The sequence below is a fragment of the Ruditapes philippinarum genome, unplaced genomic scaffold (assembly GCF_026571515.1).
Source record: "Ruditapes philippinarum isolate M1 unplaced genomic scaffold, ASM2657151v2 ctg649_1_1_1_1, whole genome shotgun sequence".
Taxonomy (NCBI): Eukaryota; Metazoa; Mollusca; class Bivalvia; order Venerida; family Veneridae; genus Ruditapes; species Ruditapes philippinarum.
The window spans coordinates 1,927-18,286 of NW_026852209.1; the positions used below are offsets into that span (position 1 = coordinate 1,927).

The 16,360-nt window shown below is 30.8% G+C and overlaps 1 protein-coding gene across 2 annotated transcripts in view; it reads left to right on the top strand.

The window, feature by feature from the left end:
* Window positions 1-214: 214 nt before the first annotated feature.
* LOC132752379 (cadherin-24-like) overlaps window positions 215-16,360 on the top strand; it is a gene marked incomplete at its 5' end in the record, with an annotated part of 59,657 nt that continues 43,511 nt past the window's right edge. For both annotated transcript variants that reach the window (XM_060742707.1, XM_060742700.1), the window contains 3 exon segments: window positions 215-325; window positions 868-943; window positions 1,311-1,435. In XM_060742707.1, the coding sequence (XP_060598690.1) occupies window positions 215-325; window positions 868-943; window positions 1,311-1,435 (312 nt within the window).

The following is a 16,360-nucleotide window of genomic DNA, read 5'->3' on the forward strand; positions in this document are numbered from 1 at the left end:
CATTGGTTGCCGACCGCGTTATTGGTTAAAGTCAAAGATTATAAACTCATAACAAGCCTATTGTAAATGTATCTGTGTCGTGTTAGAATTATAATACATATATATCCAGTTTGAGAATCCTTGTTTATTATCAAGAGTTTTCACGTCCCCCAGCCAAGTATAATTTTCAAGGTTGCTCATCTCACGTTATTATATTTAGGATAATGGACCAAACGGCGGGTTAACAGCAACAACTGATTTGATTATACGCGTTAAAGACGTGCAGGATAAACCACCTTTCTTCACTGGTACATATAGAAAAGCTATCAATGGACGTATTACACGTGTATGTAATTCCTTAAAATGTCTTATGTATAACGATGTATTTTAAGACTAGTCTTGCTGTTCTAAATAATTCAGGTGACATAAATTGTGTAAAAAAAACATGCTTGTAAATACATAATTATATTATATATTAAGAAATCCCATTCAGTTCTTTTCGTTAAATGATATACAATATGTATTTCCATGAAAATGTGTATGACGACTCTAGTTGACATAGTTTTCAAAATCTATTATCAATTTCATAATATTATTAATATTGTGGAATGCTTAAAATTGAGTTCATATTAACAGCCCTACTAATAAGGGAATGGCATTGAAAACTGTTATTTCACCGTTCAGCATATTATGTAAATACTTTCCAGCCACTTTCATGGAAAGCTACATGAACTATGATCATTATTTTTAAGTTTGTTTGTTGAAAATAATATTAAAATATAGAATGTGGAGTGAAATAAAAGCAAAACTTCTGAGCGGTAATGTGATAAAATATCTTAATTTTCTGTAAAAATTTGACAATATTATAGGACAGTTGTAATTTTTCAGGGAACTGGTGTAATTCAAGTCAACGCTGTTGATGGTGATTCAGGGATATCTAACGAGATATCTTATTCTGTTCTATGTAAGTCATCAGCTGTTATAATTTTTATGAATTAAGTTTTCATTAGTTTATTGTAGTAATAAACATGAATAACTTTAATGGTTTTATTTATCTTGTTCACGGACAAAATTAAATATTTGATTGCAGAAGTGAAATAAATTGATATAAATGCACTGGTAGAACATAATTTTAACATAAATAGGAGTTTTTTTACCAGTTAGCTACTTTTATGGATTTTTATAAGATTTCCATCCTTCCAAAAACAGCTTTAAGTCATTTTGAATTGTAAAAACAAAATGCAAACATAACAAAATAATACGATAAATTTTATGTTATGTGTTTGTTTTCTATTAAAGCTTTTCATAATTTTACTTTATCATATACACAGATAGCAGTTGTGGAGACTTGTTTGCTATAGACAATCACACCGGTGTCATTTATGCTGCAACGAATGTAGATATAAATACAGGAATAGTCAGCCAACAGTTTGGACTCTGTGTTTTGACCATAGAAGTACGTATATTATAAAACAAAGAATATTTTCTTAGGCATGCACATTTAAAATCAAATAAAAAAACCATTGGTCATGTGATGTCTTGTTTGGAAACATCGAAATCAAGATTTTCATTTGAAAAATTATTTCACGTTTTGTAAATCATCCTAACATGTTTATGTTATAGCCAATTCGCATGGCTTGCTGTACATATTATAATAATGTTGATTTTATTATTGTTCTTCTAGGCAAGTGAAATAGAAATGCCATATCAAAAATATCAAAAACAGTACGGTTATACGACTACACCGACAAATGTTACGTTAATACTGTGGGATGATACAAATAACACACTTCCGAGTGTAGGTCCAACTTGCAATCACACTTGGGCTCAATATACAACTACAAACACATCACCACCTACCAAAAAACCGCTTTCTTGCAAAGGTACTTGTCGCTGAAATAATTGCTATTCGACTTATATCTTGCACAGAAATAAAGTCAAAATTTTAATTATAGTGATAAAGACACGATTACTAGTTTTATTATGAATAAATCTAATCAGAATTGTAACAACCTCCCTGCTTACTTTATGAAGGTACAGTTATCATCAGTATAACAAGTCAATCTATTATAAGGACATCTATAAACTATTCTTTTTTCAAAATGTACATTTAGTATAAAAGTTCCTTTAGTATTATCGCCAAACTTATTTCTGTATTTATTTCTTAGTGCATAAGTGATTGCGTCTTTTTTTTTTTAAATCAATTCCACTCTAATTTTTTTAATTTACATGTAAGATAAAGCTTTGACTCTTGCAGAGGACTGGAACTTTGACAATCCTTGCAATAAAAGCAATGTGCTGAAAGGAGTAACGAAGTTTCCTCACCCTGACTATATCAATAAGTTTTTGATATGTGATGTCTCAGGAAAAACATTTTCGGCACAATGTCCAAAGAATGAGGTAATCATTTCCAATATAAGAAGAACTGTTTTATATTTTATTAATGAAAAAAGAAGTTTTCAGAAGTATGGGAACATTACTAACAAATTTATGCAATCATTTGTTTAAGTATATTTTTTTTGGTATTTTCGATCTATTTAAAATCATAATTTATTTCCGATTTAATGTCTTCCAACAAATATTTTGTTTATTTTTATTCAGGTTTTTCATGCTGATTGCTCTTCGTGTGCATTACCAAACCAAAACTTTTCAAAGTCATGTACGATATCAAACGAGATGTTTAGGAATCCTTGTTCAAAAGAAAATATCATAGCTGGTAAGAGAGAGACGAATTATAAGATAAAACCAATATAAAACAATATAATTTCTTCTGATATAATTTATTGAAATTCACAGTGATTAGGTTTCTGTTCGTTTATTTAATTAAACATAATTAAGCAAATATTTAGTTTCTTTATCGATATCACTCGTATCCTATTAAAGTGAACAATTCAAATATAAAAGCATATTTACTTTACAGGTAATCTTACTTTTCCCCACCCAGACAGCACAAAAAAATATATACGTTGTGATAGTCGAGGAAATGCATGGGAAGAAGAATGTTTCTCCGGCTCCTTCTGGGATCAAACACAGATGATGTGTGTGTTACCTGAAGCTTTCAATCCTTGTCACAGACGTGGCAGCATTGTCCAGACACTTTATCCTCACTACTGTAATCCTCGCTTATATGTCCAGTGTGACAACAACGGCCATCCTTTAGTCCACATGTGTCAGAAGGATTACGTGTTTCTACATTATGATCTTACCTGTTCTCCGCCTGCGTTTCCAGGTACAGAATATCTAAGGTACACGTGTAACTAGGATTTGAAAGAAGTCGCACATGAAAGAAACATTTTCACCACAGAAAGACTTTTGTATTATTAAGATGTATATAAACATATATATAATCATTCCAAAACATGATGTGTTTGTCATTTTTATAAAGGGTAATTGATCAAGACATAAACTTATTGAAATGAAAATTTGAGAACCATTCATGTAATCATTATTTATGAAAGAGCATTTTTATTCCTGTCTTTTGTGAATAGGTCTGAGCCCTTTGAATTTTATATTTTTACGCCGAAATGTCGTTGAATATAGTCATTTATCAAACAGTTAGAATTTAGCTACTTGATAGGGAAAAGGGTTGAAATTATGTGTTGGAAATACCTTTATTAATGATGAAAATATTATCAAATCATCTTTGTCTTCTCATTAACTACAAATTGACAAGTGTGAATTTTCATTTTCTTTTAATAATCAACAGTTAATTCTTCTAAATTTGGATGGCTAAATTCATGTTCATGATTTTTAATCTCAAGAATAAAATACCACGACCAGAAAGATTTGTATCATTCTTTATTTTATTTAAAGATGTTTTAAAGATTTAACATAGACAAACTTGTTCCATAACAAAAAATTGATACAGAAACTAATGGCTAATTAAAGATGCAACCAATTAAGTCTGATACTATCATTGGTGATTGCCTTACGACTCTATGCTGAACTTTATTATTTTTTATTTCATACGATTATATTATGGAAAGCATTACTGAAGTGCTCATAATTTGTAAATCAACCAAGGTGCATCTTTTATTTCAATTTCAACTTCATATTAACTTTTTATCATATCTCTGCTTTATTTAGAGTTTGACAATGTGAGAGCGTGTTTCAACATTGTGCTATTGCTAAGAAGTATTTCATGAGTTTTTTCACTGTTTATTTTATGATCATTGCAATTGTAATAAAATATCTTTGTGCTTACCAACTCTTTAATTAAGTTCAAAGATTTGATAATTGATGCTTCTTATCACGAAGTTTGTGATAAATAGGTTTGTTTGTTTATCTTGTCATCTCTGTTATGTTTCCTGCTTGAACTCTGCATTTCTTTTGTCATAAGAAAAGGTTCATATTACTAATTGTACGTGTGTATTCGTGATTTGAATATATTTGATTAAAATATGAATACTCATTTATCGAGAATATTTAAAAGTATCAAGTATACACTTATAAAGTATCCAAATATAACTGGAATAGATCCTGTTTTCTATAGTCAATCATTGTTTGTGTACAAGGAGAAAACAAAATCGAGTGAATTACTGTGTTAACATATTCAGTGTTTACTTGGCGCCAAATTGTATTATCGTAGTAACGAGTCCTACTATACATCCTTTTAGTACTATCTTCTGTAACATTTAAGCAACGGCCTTAAATTATCCGAAATGCATTGAAAAAGCATAATTATAATATTCTTAGGCTTTATCAGAAAAGCTTACTATTCTGGTAAGAACTGCCATGAAAATATTGATTTAAAATCAGAAGGTTTTACACTTATTTCTTATTAATGGAAAATGTCTTACAAGAATCGTCATCTATCAAAGCTGTAATAACAATGTATTAAAAAAATGAGTCAAAGACAGAAAAAGCCGGGTTGCCTTTATATACCAAATGTCATGAGGTTGTGTGCTATGATTTTTTTCTACCATTTACCATAAATGCCGAAAATTTGTCGAACATTCAACTACGTCGGTAAACAGAAAGTGGATGAGCGGCAGATCTGAAATCGAATACCACAGTATGGGACCACGTTTATGCTGTATACTAACTATCAAGAGGCTGTGATAAGTAGTTGCTGAGAAAAAAGTTACGAAAATTTCCTATCATTTACTATTAATGTCGAAAATAAAACTAAGTCGGTAAATAGAAAGTGGATGAGCGATAGACTTGAAACCGAATCCTACCATGTTAATGTTGTATACCAAATATCAAGACGCTGTGATAATTAGTTGCTGAGAAAACTGTAACGATTTTTTCCCTGCCGTTGACCGCACGCACGCCCGCCCGCCCTTCGCCCAACATTCACCATACTATAACCCGGTTGCACCTGCGCTATCCGGTCGAAAAACAACATATTTGTTCAAGATTATATTTTACTTATATCTGATTTTTGCTTTAATGATATCACTACATAACAATATTTTTTTACAGCATTATTCTCCTCAAAAGAAATGCCAGTCAGTAAAAGCCAACTCCCTACTCCCCCCTTCCCCCCAAAAAAAAAAACAAAAAAAAAAAACTAAAAACCCTAACTGACGCCAGCCATATAATTTAAATTCATTTAAGTAATATCATAAATAACATTTTTTTAAATTAATTTGATTCAAATATTATCAATTCGTAACTAAGATAGTACTAACATATCTTAAACAGTACTAACAGTAAATGTGTATTTCTTTGATAAGCAAATACATGGAAACGGCCAGTTTGTTCATAAAGAAACTTACACCTCTCCCGTTTAACTAACATGCATTCATCTTAATTTACTTGTCATGTAGTCATGCCACTATCACGCCATCTTCTCCTTCTGACACGTCTGCTTGATACATCAGCGTGTCACACAAAATACTTTCTTATGATGTAACTATGAATATTGAAATACGCAGTAACGTCATATTAGATGTTTTGCTTTAAGACGAACAAGAAAAAGCTGAACTGAACCTTGAATTGAGAAAAACTAAAGTATTACAATGAATAAAAAATGACATTTTTTGATGCAGAGAGACAAATGGAGCCTAAATGTCTGACATATAAAACCTTACAGAAAAGTAGTTTTTGCGACAGAATCAATATACACACAGAATATCTAAAGCCCGTCTAAAACGACACAATTAAATTAAAAAAGATTGCGGGCCCAGTTAGTTAAATTAAGCCTGTTCATGGACAGTAATGGTAAAACTGTTGACAATGAGAAGTTAATCTAATACGACTTGAGTCAAAAACATCAGATATATACAAACAAGCTGTAAAATTATAAAACACTTTAACCATCTAGAGTTTTAGCTTCTGATACATATGGAATTTAACTTTACCAGAATTTCATTAAATAATTATTTATGCACAGTTTCTTTTTTTCAAGTAAATTAACTACCGAACAATCTTGATATTCATTTTTTCATACATCAATCATGTACGTTATATTTGCTATCGCGATATGACTTCTTCAATCTCATATTAGTAGTAGGTACTCTTTACCCTCATCGAGATTATTTCCATTTACTCCAAAGTCTGTCCTTTTTAGGAATGTCATATCGTCTTTTGATAATACTTCTAATTGTCCGCAATCAATGAGCAAACCAGTTGTTATTAAACAAAGATTACGTACAATACAAAACACAAATACAAATGCATACATTGCATAAACTATTGAAACAAAACATAACTAACAGAAAAGATATAGAATAGATATTATCATAGTGACATAGTACAGATAACCTCATTTAAATATTTCTTTGCAATAGTATAACTTTGGGACAATAAAAGATCAACAAGGCAAAGGCAACGTTGTCATACACTACATGAGACAGGGAAATAAGACATACGGGTTTAAATAGAAGTAAAATATGCTGTATTTTATTTACAAGATATGAACAGCTCCATGCCTTTTCTTTTACAAAAGTGTAATCCTAATGTTCTGTCAAGAATTAACTTCTAATTAGTAGTAAAAGCCTAATTAGGACTTTGTTACTCCGAACAAGGTCAAAAAGTCTAATCAGGGAAAATAAAAGCTTACTTATTTGGAGCTATAAAGTCTTAATTAAGTTCTTTATTAAAACCCCTTAGGAGGAGCTATTATTTTTAATGAATCATTATGATTTGTTACCAGGACGCTTCCGTATATTCTTAATGCATCATGTTTAAATGAAATGATAAATTTCAGCATAATGCCTAACGCCAACCACCATGATTATAACATACTTTGTAACATTTCAACATAGACATTAATCTCAAATTGCAAAATGTTTTATTTTTTTTTCAATTTTTGTTAGTTTAAACATATTTTATTGCATTCAATACATGTTTACAAATATATCATACAAATAATGAATATATATCAAAATGCAAATGGGTTGGGCAACAAGTTCTTACAACATTAGATAAAGCCCTTCCCAGTCAATTTTTGTTATAGAACTGTATGTAATATACTTTTATTAAACATTTTCAAATAAAATATTTGATAAACAAAACCTCTCTTGCCATGGTAATTTGCATGCTTGAGAATTGTAATTAAATGTTCATTTAAAAATGCGCCCGTGACCGAGTGGTTAAGATCGTTGACACCAAATTAATCTCTTGCTCATCACCGCAGTAGGTTCAAATCCCGGCAGGAACTTTGAATTATGTCATGTAAGTAAGCTAGCTTACAGAACGTCATTGGGTCTACTCCGGTGCCCACTCGTGAATGAAATAATACAAGGAGTGAGCACCTGATGTCTTTCCTTGAAAGTCGCCATATGACCGCTACGGAGTTGGTGGGGTCTAAATTCCATATATGCATTTACCTTTTGTATGTATTCATACATTTCATTTAATCACACGCAAGCTTCGCTCTATATGTGTTAAGTTTAACAAATTAAAAGATAAAGATCTTATTCTCCAAAATTACCGCCAAGTCCGAAAGTCTAAAGCACGCAGCTGAGCGATCAACTAGATTATGACGATATCCGAGTATATGAAGACTATACATTGCATAGTAGTAAAATCAGGTGTCAAGTGCCGTGTGGCAGCCGTAAAAAGTTGCCCCGTACTTAACTTCAATGTTGTTATATTTTCTGGTCCTTCGGGATCATTGATGCCAACACTATAAAGTGTTGAGAATTGAGTACCGCTCAAGCCGGTGCTAGGGGGCGTGAGGGATGTTGCACTTATTCATTATCCCTCATGTACAGACTCAACTAAACCGAGTCTGCAATTCTTATGTTATTTTGTTGTGATTAATGCTTCTGATGGATCACTTTGTTTCCAGAAATTTTTATTCCGTATATCGACATCTCCAAGAAGCAGAACAAAAGATCGTTTATTCGATATGATAAGCTGATTGTGGTCGGTGTACCTTATATCTTTGGCCAAGGTCTGAATAATAAACTGCCACATTTGAATATTGGACATGATGTTACAAATTCTGATTTTGACGTTAATTTTCATGCTATGAAATTAGGTGTGCGGAATATTTCTGGTTTACCATGAAAATTGACTGGAAAAAACGGTTTTTGTGATTCAACAGATTTTGTTGATTATATTAAGTCATTTAGCATTATTGGTTTTGCAGAAACTTGGGCTAAAAATTATGGTGAGTTTTTATAAACTGGTTATACATGTTTTGATGTTATTAGACCTTTAACTAAAAATGCAAAACGAATTTCAGGTGGAATATCTGTTTTTGTAAAAAATATCATATTTCATTATGCAGAAATTAAACATCTAAGATCCTCTAGTCACAATATTTTATGGCTACTTGTTAAATCTAAACATAATATGCTATTTGGTTTTGTTTATATGTTTCCAGAAAATTCGTCCATACATTCGAATGTGCATTGTTTGATATCATCGAAAACGAGCTTGCTATTTTCAAAAGTGACTATCCGGGTCATTCAATTTTTGTTTTAGGTGACTTTAATGCATATACATCCACAAACCCTGATTATATTGCTATGGATGGTGAATATCCATTGTTAAATGATACTTTTTATATTGAAGATACTGTTCCGCTACCTAGAGCTAATTCTGATGGTAAATCTATAAATAATTACGGCCAAAAATTGCTCTAGCTTTGTATTGCTACTGGGATTCGTATATGTAATGGCAGAATCGGTAACGATGCTGGCAAAGGTTGTTGTACATGTTATACTGATTATTCTCCTAGTCTTATTGATTATATTTTGTCTGATATGTCATTATCTGATTTTGTCTTAGATTTTGATGTTGAAAGCCGAATTGAATCTATACACATGCCCGTCTACATTAAAATTAAGTGCTCATCACAATTAGAAGATAATCTTTCTGAACAAGTACTTAGTAATGTCTCTGAAAATCTATATACTAAACTGAAATGGGATGAAAATAATAAACAACAATACATTGAAAAGTTAATTATAGGTCTTGACTCTATGTATGACTATTTTAATACTGCTTTAGATAATAATGATATACATCTAGCTGTACAACGACTAACGGATTGCTTTTACAATGCTGGATCACACATAAATAGAAATAATGTTGTTAATAATCTTAATATAAATCAGAAATGTCAAAATAGTATAATTCTACTTATAAACGACTTCGTACCAATGTACTAAAAATGTTTCTTTAGCAAATATATTTCTTTCTATAACTAGTCAAGATTTAATTACGTTATATTCGACACTTGTTTAACAAAAAATACAGGTTAATTGTTGAACTGTTGGTGCTTCATAAATCATAAATGTATATTCGGACATTCAAAACAATGTACATCAACAGAATGCCGACTCTCATCGCTTTACATTGTACATTGTCTTGAGCCGTAAAATTTGAAATTCTTACGTTGATCTTTTGGAGCACTTTAAATAGAAAGATATGCAAAGTAAACATTTAGATATACATTGAAAATTGAAAATTAAATTGAAAATCTTTTTAAAGCAATTCTTAGCTCAATTTGAGTAAAAGGCGTTGCAACGCTTTTCAATTTTGGCTCATTTGGTACGTTTTCAATAAATATTCTGGAAAAGGGGAGTGAGCGAATGACCTGAAATTTTGCGTACAAGTTATTGGACCTACATCTAAATGTATATTGGACTCGAAAATTTGTTTTTATGTCTGAGACCCTAATGGTGTCCCTTAAAACAAAACATGTGTAATTCTGGGGTACTTAAAACCAGAAAATAGACAAAAGATATGGCCTATATATGAAATATACTCTGTATTAAATTAAAAATTAAAGTGTATTGCAATCTTAAACCCGATTTTAGTTTAAAGTGTTTGAACGCTATTCATGTTAAAGTCATTGTGTGAAATATATTGACTATTCTAGAAAAACGGAGAGAGCACTGGCACTCAATTTATTTGTCCAAACTTACACCAAATTGTTCACAATCCTGTCCTCAGGTGTTTTTCAATAATTTATCAACTGGGAGTAAGTCTATCACGTTCATTTTTGCTAGTTTGTTTCTTTTTTCATTTATTAAATTTTGTCACCAGTATAGAGCCAGGTCAGCTTGCAGTATGACAGGCTCTATGATCCTGATAAGTTAGATAAGTCTATTTAAACTGGTTAATGGTTGTCATTGTCGAAAACATACTCTTCCGACAAAATATGCAAATAATAAATAACATGATTTTAATATAATAATTATTGTGTCATATCATAATATTGTGTTAATCATATTAGCGAAAATAAAATTTAGCATAACTACTTGATAACTTGATGAATTGTACCAAAGTAATGTTGATAAATAAAGATTATGTTTGTTTGTTGCTTTTTTTCCTGTTTTTACGCCGCGTTTAAAACATGTTTTATGTTATATTCCGGTTGTAGATCCCCTTAACTGGCTCTCCTGGATAAATAATTATATAACCAGTAATTATTACCAATTTCTTCGCAAATGACAAACTACTTTTTTCCAAGATTTCTGAATCAGCAATGACCATCAGACTCAATGTTCGATTTGTCTGTTTGCTTAAGTTTTACAGCGGTACTAACACATAACTGCTCATACCGCGCCAAACACTTAAATAAGTAGACCTTAAATAAGTTGAAACAAGTGTGTTAGTAAAATCTTAGAATTCAAGGTAATCGATCAGGGTGTTGGATGGAACTTAGGCAACATGTTCTCTAAGTGAATTGACTCTATGAAATATATCACGACCATGTGTAAGACTATGGCATTCAAGAACGAAATGTTTGACAATAAAATATTCATTGCAAGCTGTACAACTGGAGCATTGTCTCCTGTTAAAAGATAAAAATGTGTCATTCTAGCATGTCCAGTTATGCATAAAAAAGAACAACTTGATTACGACGATTAATGAGAGATAAAAATAATAATTTATCAAGACAAAGATTTATATTATAAAATTTGTTAAATACCCTTTTGCCCAATTTGATCTCTACTCAAGTGAAATTAGTTTACTTATTGAGGGTTTAAAATCATTTTTAGGAAAAAATAAATCTACTGGTTGAGAATTAAAGGATTCTTTAGCCAAAACATATACTTTTTCCTTTTCATTATTCCTACGTGGCTTGGAATCCAACATTATAAGAATGACTCGAAATCGCAAAGTGTTTCTTAATTATAATATCATCAGACCTTAGATGTTTAATCGAAGATAACACGGAGGGTGAATCTAAGAAAACAAATTAATTACCATTATGCTGTGAAATTTATGAAAATGCTAGATCAATAGCTTTCGCTTCTGAACTGAATTAAGATGCATTATCCGGTTTTATCAATACAGAAAGCTGCACTTACATTGCAACCTTTCTTTGAGCTGTCCGTGTAAATTTCTATAAAATGTTCATATTCTGTGAATTTTGAAAAAAAAAATGAGATCTGTTGTCACGGAGAAATGACGTCTCAACCAAAGCATTCCATAAATTACTTATCCGGTTTTCTCTCTTACATTACGTCTTTTTTGTATTTTAAATGTTTAACTGTTCAGGTCAATTTGACAACGAATTTTTTTTATTTTTGTTATGTATACGAAGACACATATTTACGAATTAATGTTTTCAGGTAAAGAAAATACAAAATCACCTTTAAAACATCTGGTAAGAATCTTTAATCAACGAAAATGTTTAAGTGACATTATGCTCATTTTTCCATTGTCAGGTTAAACTGACCTGACTATATAATTCAATATATTGACTGTGATAATGATTGACCAACAGTTGATCCTGGAAATTGGACCTTTGAAAATGGGATACTTTGAAAAATTACGGCAATATCACACTGTATGTATCATTTAACAAAGTATTTTAACAAGTAGAAAGCATCTGTTTCTTTTCTAAACATAAAGCCACAAAATAACATGATTGCGTTATTCGAATGACATGTTGTGTACATCAGCTTAAACTCTCCAAATAGTAATATAAAAAAGGAAGTTAAATAAAACTGTTAGCTTATCAAGTTCCAAAAATGTTTTTGAAATTCGCCCCAATAAATGACCCTGATTAACAAAGTTTTTAAACAAAGTTAGTAGTATCTTAATAAGAAACAAATTTAGTCCACGACATCAAAGGGATCAAAAATAAGTAAAATGCAAACTTTGAGCTGGCTTTGGATTTCGAACTATCTCGAAGATCAAAGTTCTAAATGGTAGGAGTTGTATTTCGATTTTGATCATTTTTAAGAAACATTGTCTTAAGGCTTATTATTCTAAAGTTGAATTTAGTCCTGAATTAGAATTCCAGTAAGCTCTTAGATCGATATTCATTATTTCTTAGCTTACAGTTGCATTTTCAAAACTTCATGTTTAAACCTTAGCTTTGGAACACCAACCAATACTGAGCAATTAGTGTAAAGTTTCTTGCTGAAGGAAACAACGACTTGCCCCTGACGGGGTTTGAACCCATGCGACTAGCGATCATTAGATTACTAGTCCGACGCGTTAACCTCTCGACCATGCCCCACATCAAACCTTAGCTTTTTGATGGTACTTGATATTAAGTTATTTAAACTATAGTTTTAGAGTCCGGGATAAAAAAGGCTTAAATCATGCTTGTATCGAACTATTATAGAACCAGTTCGTACGCCTCGTTTTTTTTTTCAAAACTCTACAAAGTTCTCGACTGATAACTATAAAGGGGGCCTAGATACCCTTTTCAAATCACACACGAAACCTGAACACTGAGACACTCGTAGTACTAAATTATCAACCAAACAAGTGTTTTTGACGACCAATTTTCAGATTTGGCACTCACTTATCTAATGACAAGCTAATACAAAGTTCAATAGGCTTGTCAAGATTTGTAGAGTAAATATAAATTGATAAAATATTTTAGGATCATAATATTGTAAGTGTATGAACAGATCTAAAAAGCTGTATTTGGTGAGTACATTTACGTTTGTGTTCTGTATTAATTTTTTTCAATATTGAGTCACAAATGCTTTTGTTAGTACATTTTTACTGACTCAAATAAATAAAAATCGAAAGAAGTAAAAATACAGTATACAAAATTTGTTTTCTTTGTAAAGTGAAATAATACATATAAAGTTAATCAAAAAATATCCAATGTTTTTTTTATATTAGAACTCAAACTTTTTGTGTTCTATGTGGACATGAGTTCGTAAAAATGCTCATTCTAAAAGTCAACAATTGTAAAACAAACTTTTTAATGTAAATAATTTGCCTCAAAAGGCACACTTTTTTAAATATGACTATTGAATAATCGGTTGGTACATTATTTAAAAAGATTGAAAAACGATAACAGACGTGCAATATTTATTTCTTTTATCAATTGAAAAAAAGATTATATTCTTTCCAAGTTATAAAATAAATAAAATCAAAGTATCATAACAAGATAACTGTGCAAAACAATAGGACTATGATGGCCATGAATAGTTTTACATAATAACTACAGTGACGGCTTGGCCGAGTGGTTAATGCGAACGACTTGTAATTTAAGACTGCTGGTGGCGCGGGTCGGACCATCCGTTGTTTCCGTAAGCAAGAAATTCTTCACTCATTGCTTAGTACTGTTAGTTCCAGGAATATATTCGAGAGTGTTCTAATAAGGTAAGCGTTTCCAACACAATCGAATTGAAATGACTTAAGTATAAACTATGTAAGATTTTTGGCAAGGTTTGTGTGTGTTTTTGTTTTAAGTTCTATTATCCATGATTACGGTACACACCAAAAATATGCAAATTTACAATATATATAATAAAATACACGAACTTATTAAAATAGAAATTTGAAATCCACAAGTTATCATAGTCTAGTGACTGTAAAGAAATTACTTCAACAAATTATTTTTATCAATCTTGTTTAAAATAACTTAACAGTTAAATTCTTCTAAATTTGGATGGCCAAAATAATTCAGATGCTATTCAGGAACAAAAGTCAAGAATAAAATATTCAATAGCAAGACAGGTCTGTATCATTTTGTTTTTATTTGAAGATGTTTTTAAGATTTAACATATACAAACTTACTCTATAACAAAAAAGTACTGACAATGTAAAGACGGTCGAAAATGAAATCTTTTTGCTATTCATTGTTTAAGAAAGTTTACTGCGAACTTTTCAATTTTGATTTAAAATGATCCATGATGCATCAAAAATTAGAAAGGGATAGACTGAAGTGGTCATATTTTGTTAATCAATCAATCTCTTATTTCAATTTCAGTTCATATGTCTTTATTCATACTAAATTTCTTTTTTATCATATCTCTGCTTTATTTCGAGTTTGACAATGTGAGAGCGTGTCGCAACATTGATATTTTATGAGGTTTGTTTGTTTATCTCTATCATTTTATTTTACTTTCTGATTCAACTCGACATTTATTTTGTCATCAGAACGGTTCACATTATCATTTAGTAAAAGAAATGTATACAGGGGTATTCGTGATTTGTATGTATTTCGATTAAATTAGGAATATTTTATCAAGTCCACTTAAAAGTATCAAATATATACTTACAAAGTATCAAAAGACGCCAAGATTTGTGATAAAAAGACTTTAAAATAAACAAAAATTATCTCGATGAATATGTCAAGAGCTCACTGACAATGTATGATTATAGACGGAAGTCGAAAAGAATAGTCGACTTATGGCTTTTGTCCTATCAATTTTTGTCACTCAAATAAAAACACAGGGAGAAAATCATTGTATAAAATCATGCGGGGGCCCTTAAAAGCTTATTAATTAAATATGAAGTAAGATTTTGATCTTTGAATAAATATTTGCGTAATATTTTAAATCGAAAGACATACATTCACTGGTTTCAATCATGGTATAAGATAGGAAGTCCGGACTAAACTTTAAAAAACAAACATATTTATTAATAAGTGCAAAACTTTGACAAAATTCGCAGAACTTGAAAAGGCCTGCGATATGCACAACTGGACTTGCTACTAAACAGCCAATGGTAGGATACCATGTCATCGCGCAACTGCAAAATGCTCCCAATTGGACTGTTATCCCATCGACTCGAATATAAAATGAGCCGCGTCACGACAAAACCAACTTAATAGGTTTGCGACCAGCATGGATCCAGACCAGCTTGCGCGTCTGCGCAGTCTTATCAGGATTTATGTTGTTCGCTATCAGTTACTTCACTTGTTGTAACGATGTTTACAAAAAAGGAAAGTTAAGTTCATGATAAGTTTTATCATTTTAAATTGAATAAATAAGTATAATGCTAATAAATTTCGATCGGTTAAAACACTCTGTTTGTATTCCGTGCTTTGTATGGAAACATGCATGACCAACACTGTTTAATGTATCGTAGACACTGTCAATTTGGGGATGCAATTTATATAAAAAAACGTTATTGGGGACATTTCTCAAATTTTTTTCATTATTCACTTTAACAAAATTAAAAAATTTCACCGCCAAAGATGACTATCACTCTTAAATTTTTTTTGTTTTAGCCCGCCCTTTTTTTTAGCTGTTGAACCCCTCTGATTCAATTACTTTAAAGTGCTTTTTTTTTCCGCACTTCAACCAAAATTGTTAGTTCATCACTGTAAAATATTTAAAACCAAAACCCATTGTATCACTCAAATACGTTTCTAACCCTTTTATTTAAATTTTTTATAAATAAAATTTGAATTATTTTTCCTTCTCTCGTTTAAAAAATTTATTTTTAAAATTTCTATTTAAGAGGGAAATTTTTCAATCCCCGCGTAAACATATATCACCCTTTTACTTAATTTTTGCAAAAAATGGGGAACCCGATTATTTGGAAATTAGTTATAAAAGTTTAATTGCAACACGTGTGTTTAAATAACGTCCTCATCTCTCTTTAAAAGTGGTTTTGTAACACAAATTAAATTTTTTGGTCACACAAATCTGTTGTTAGTGTCCGTACACAGCTATTCCTTTTTTTTAAACTGCACAAACAGTCTTTAAACTGAAAGATTCCCCAAAAAATCAAATTGCCACAGTAAACATCTGGGTTTTACTAA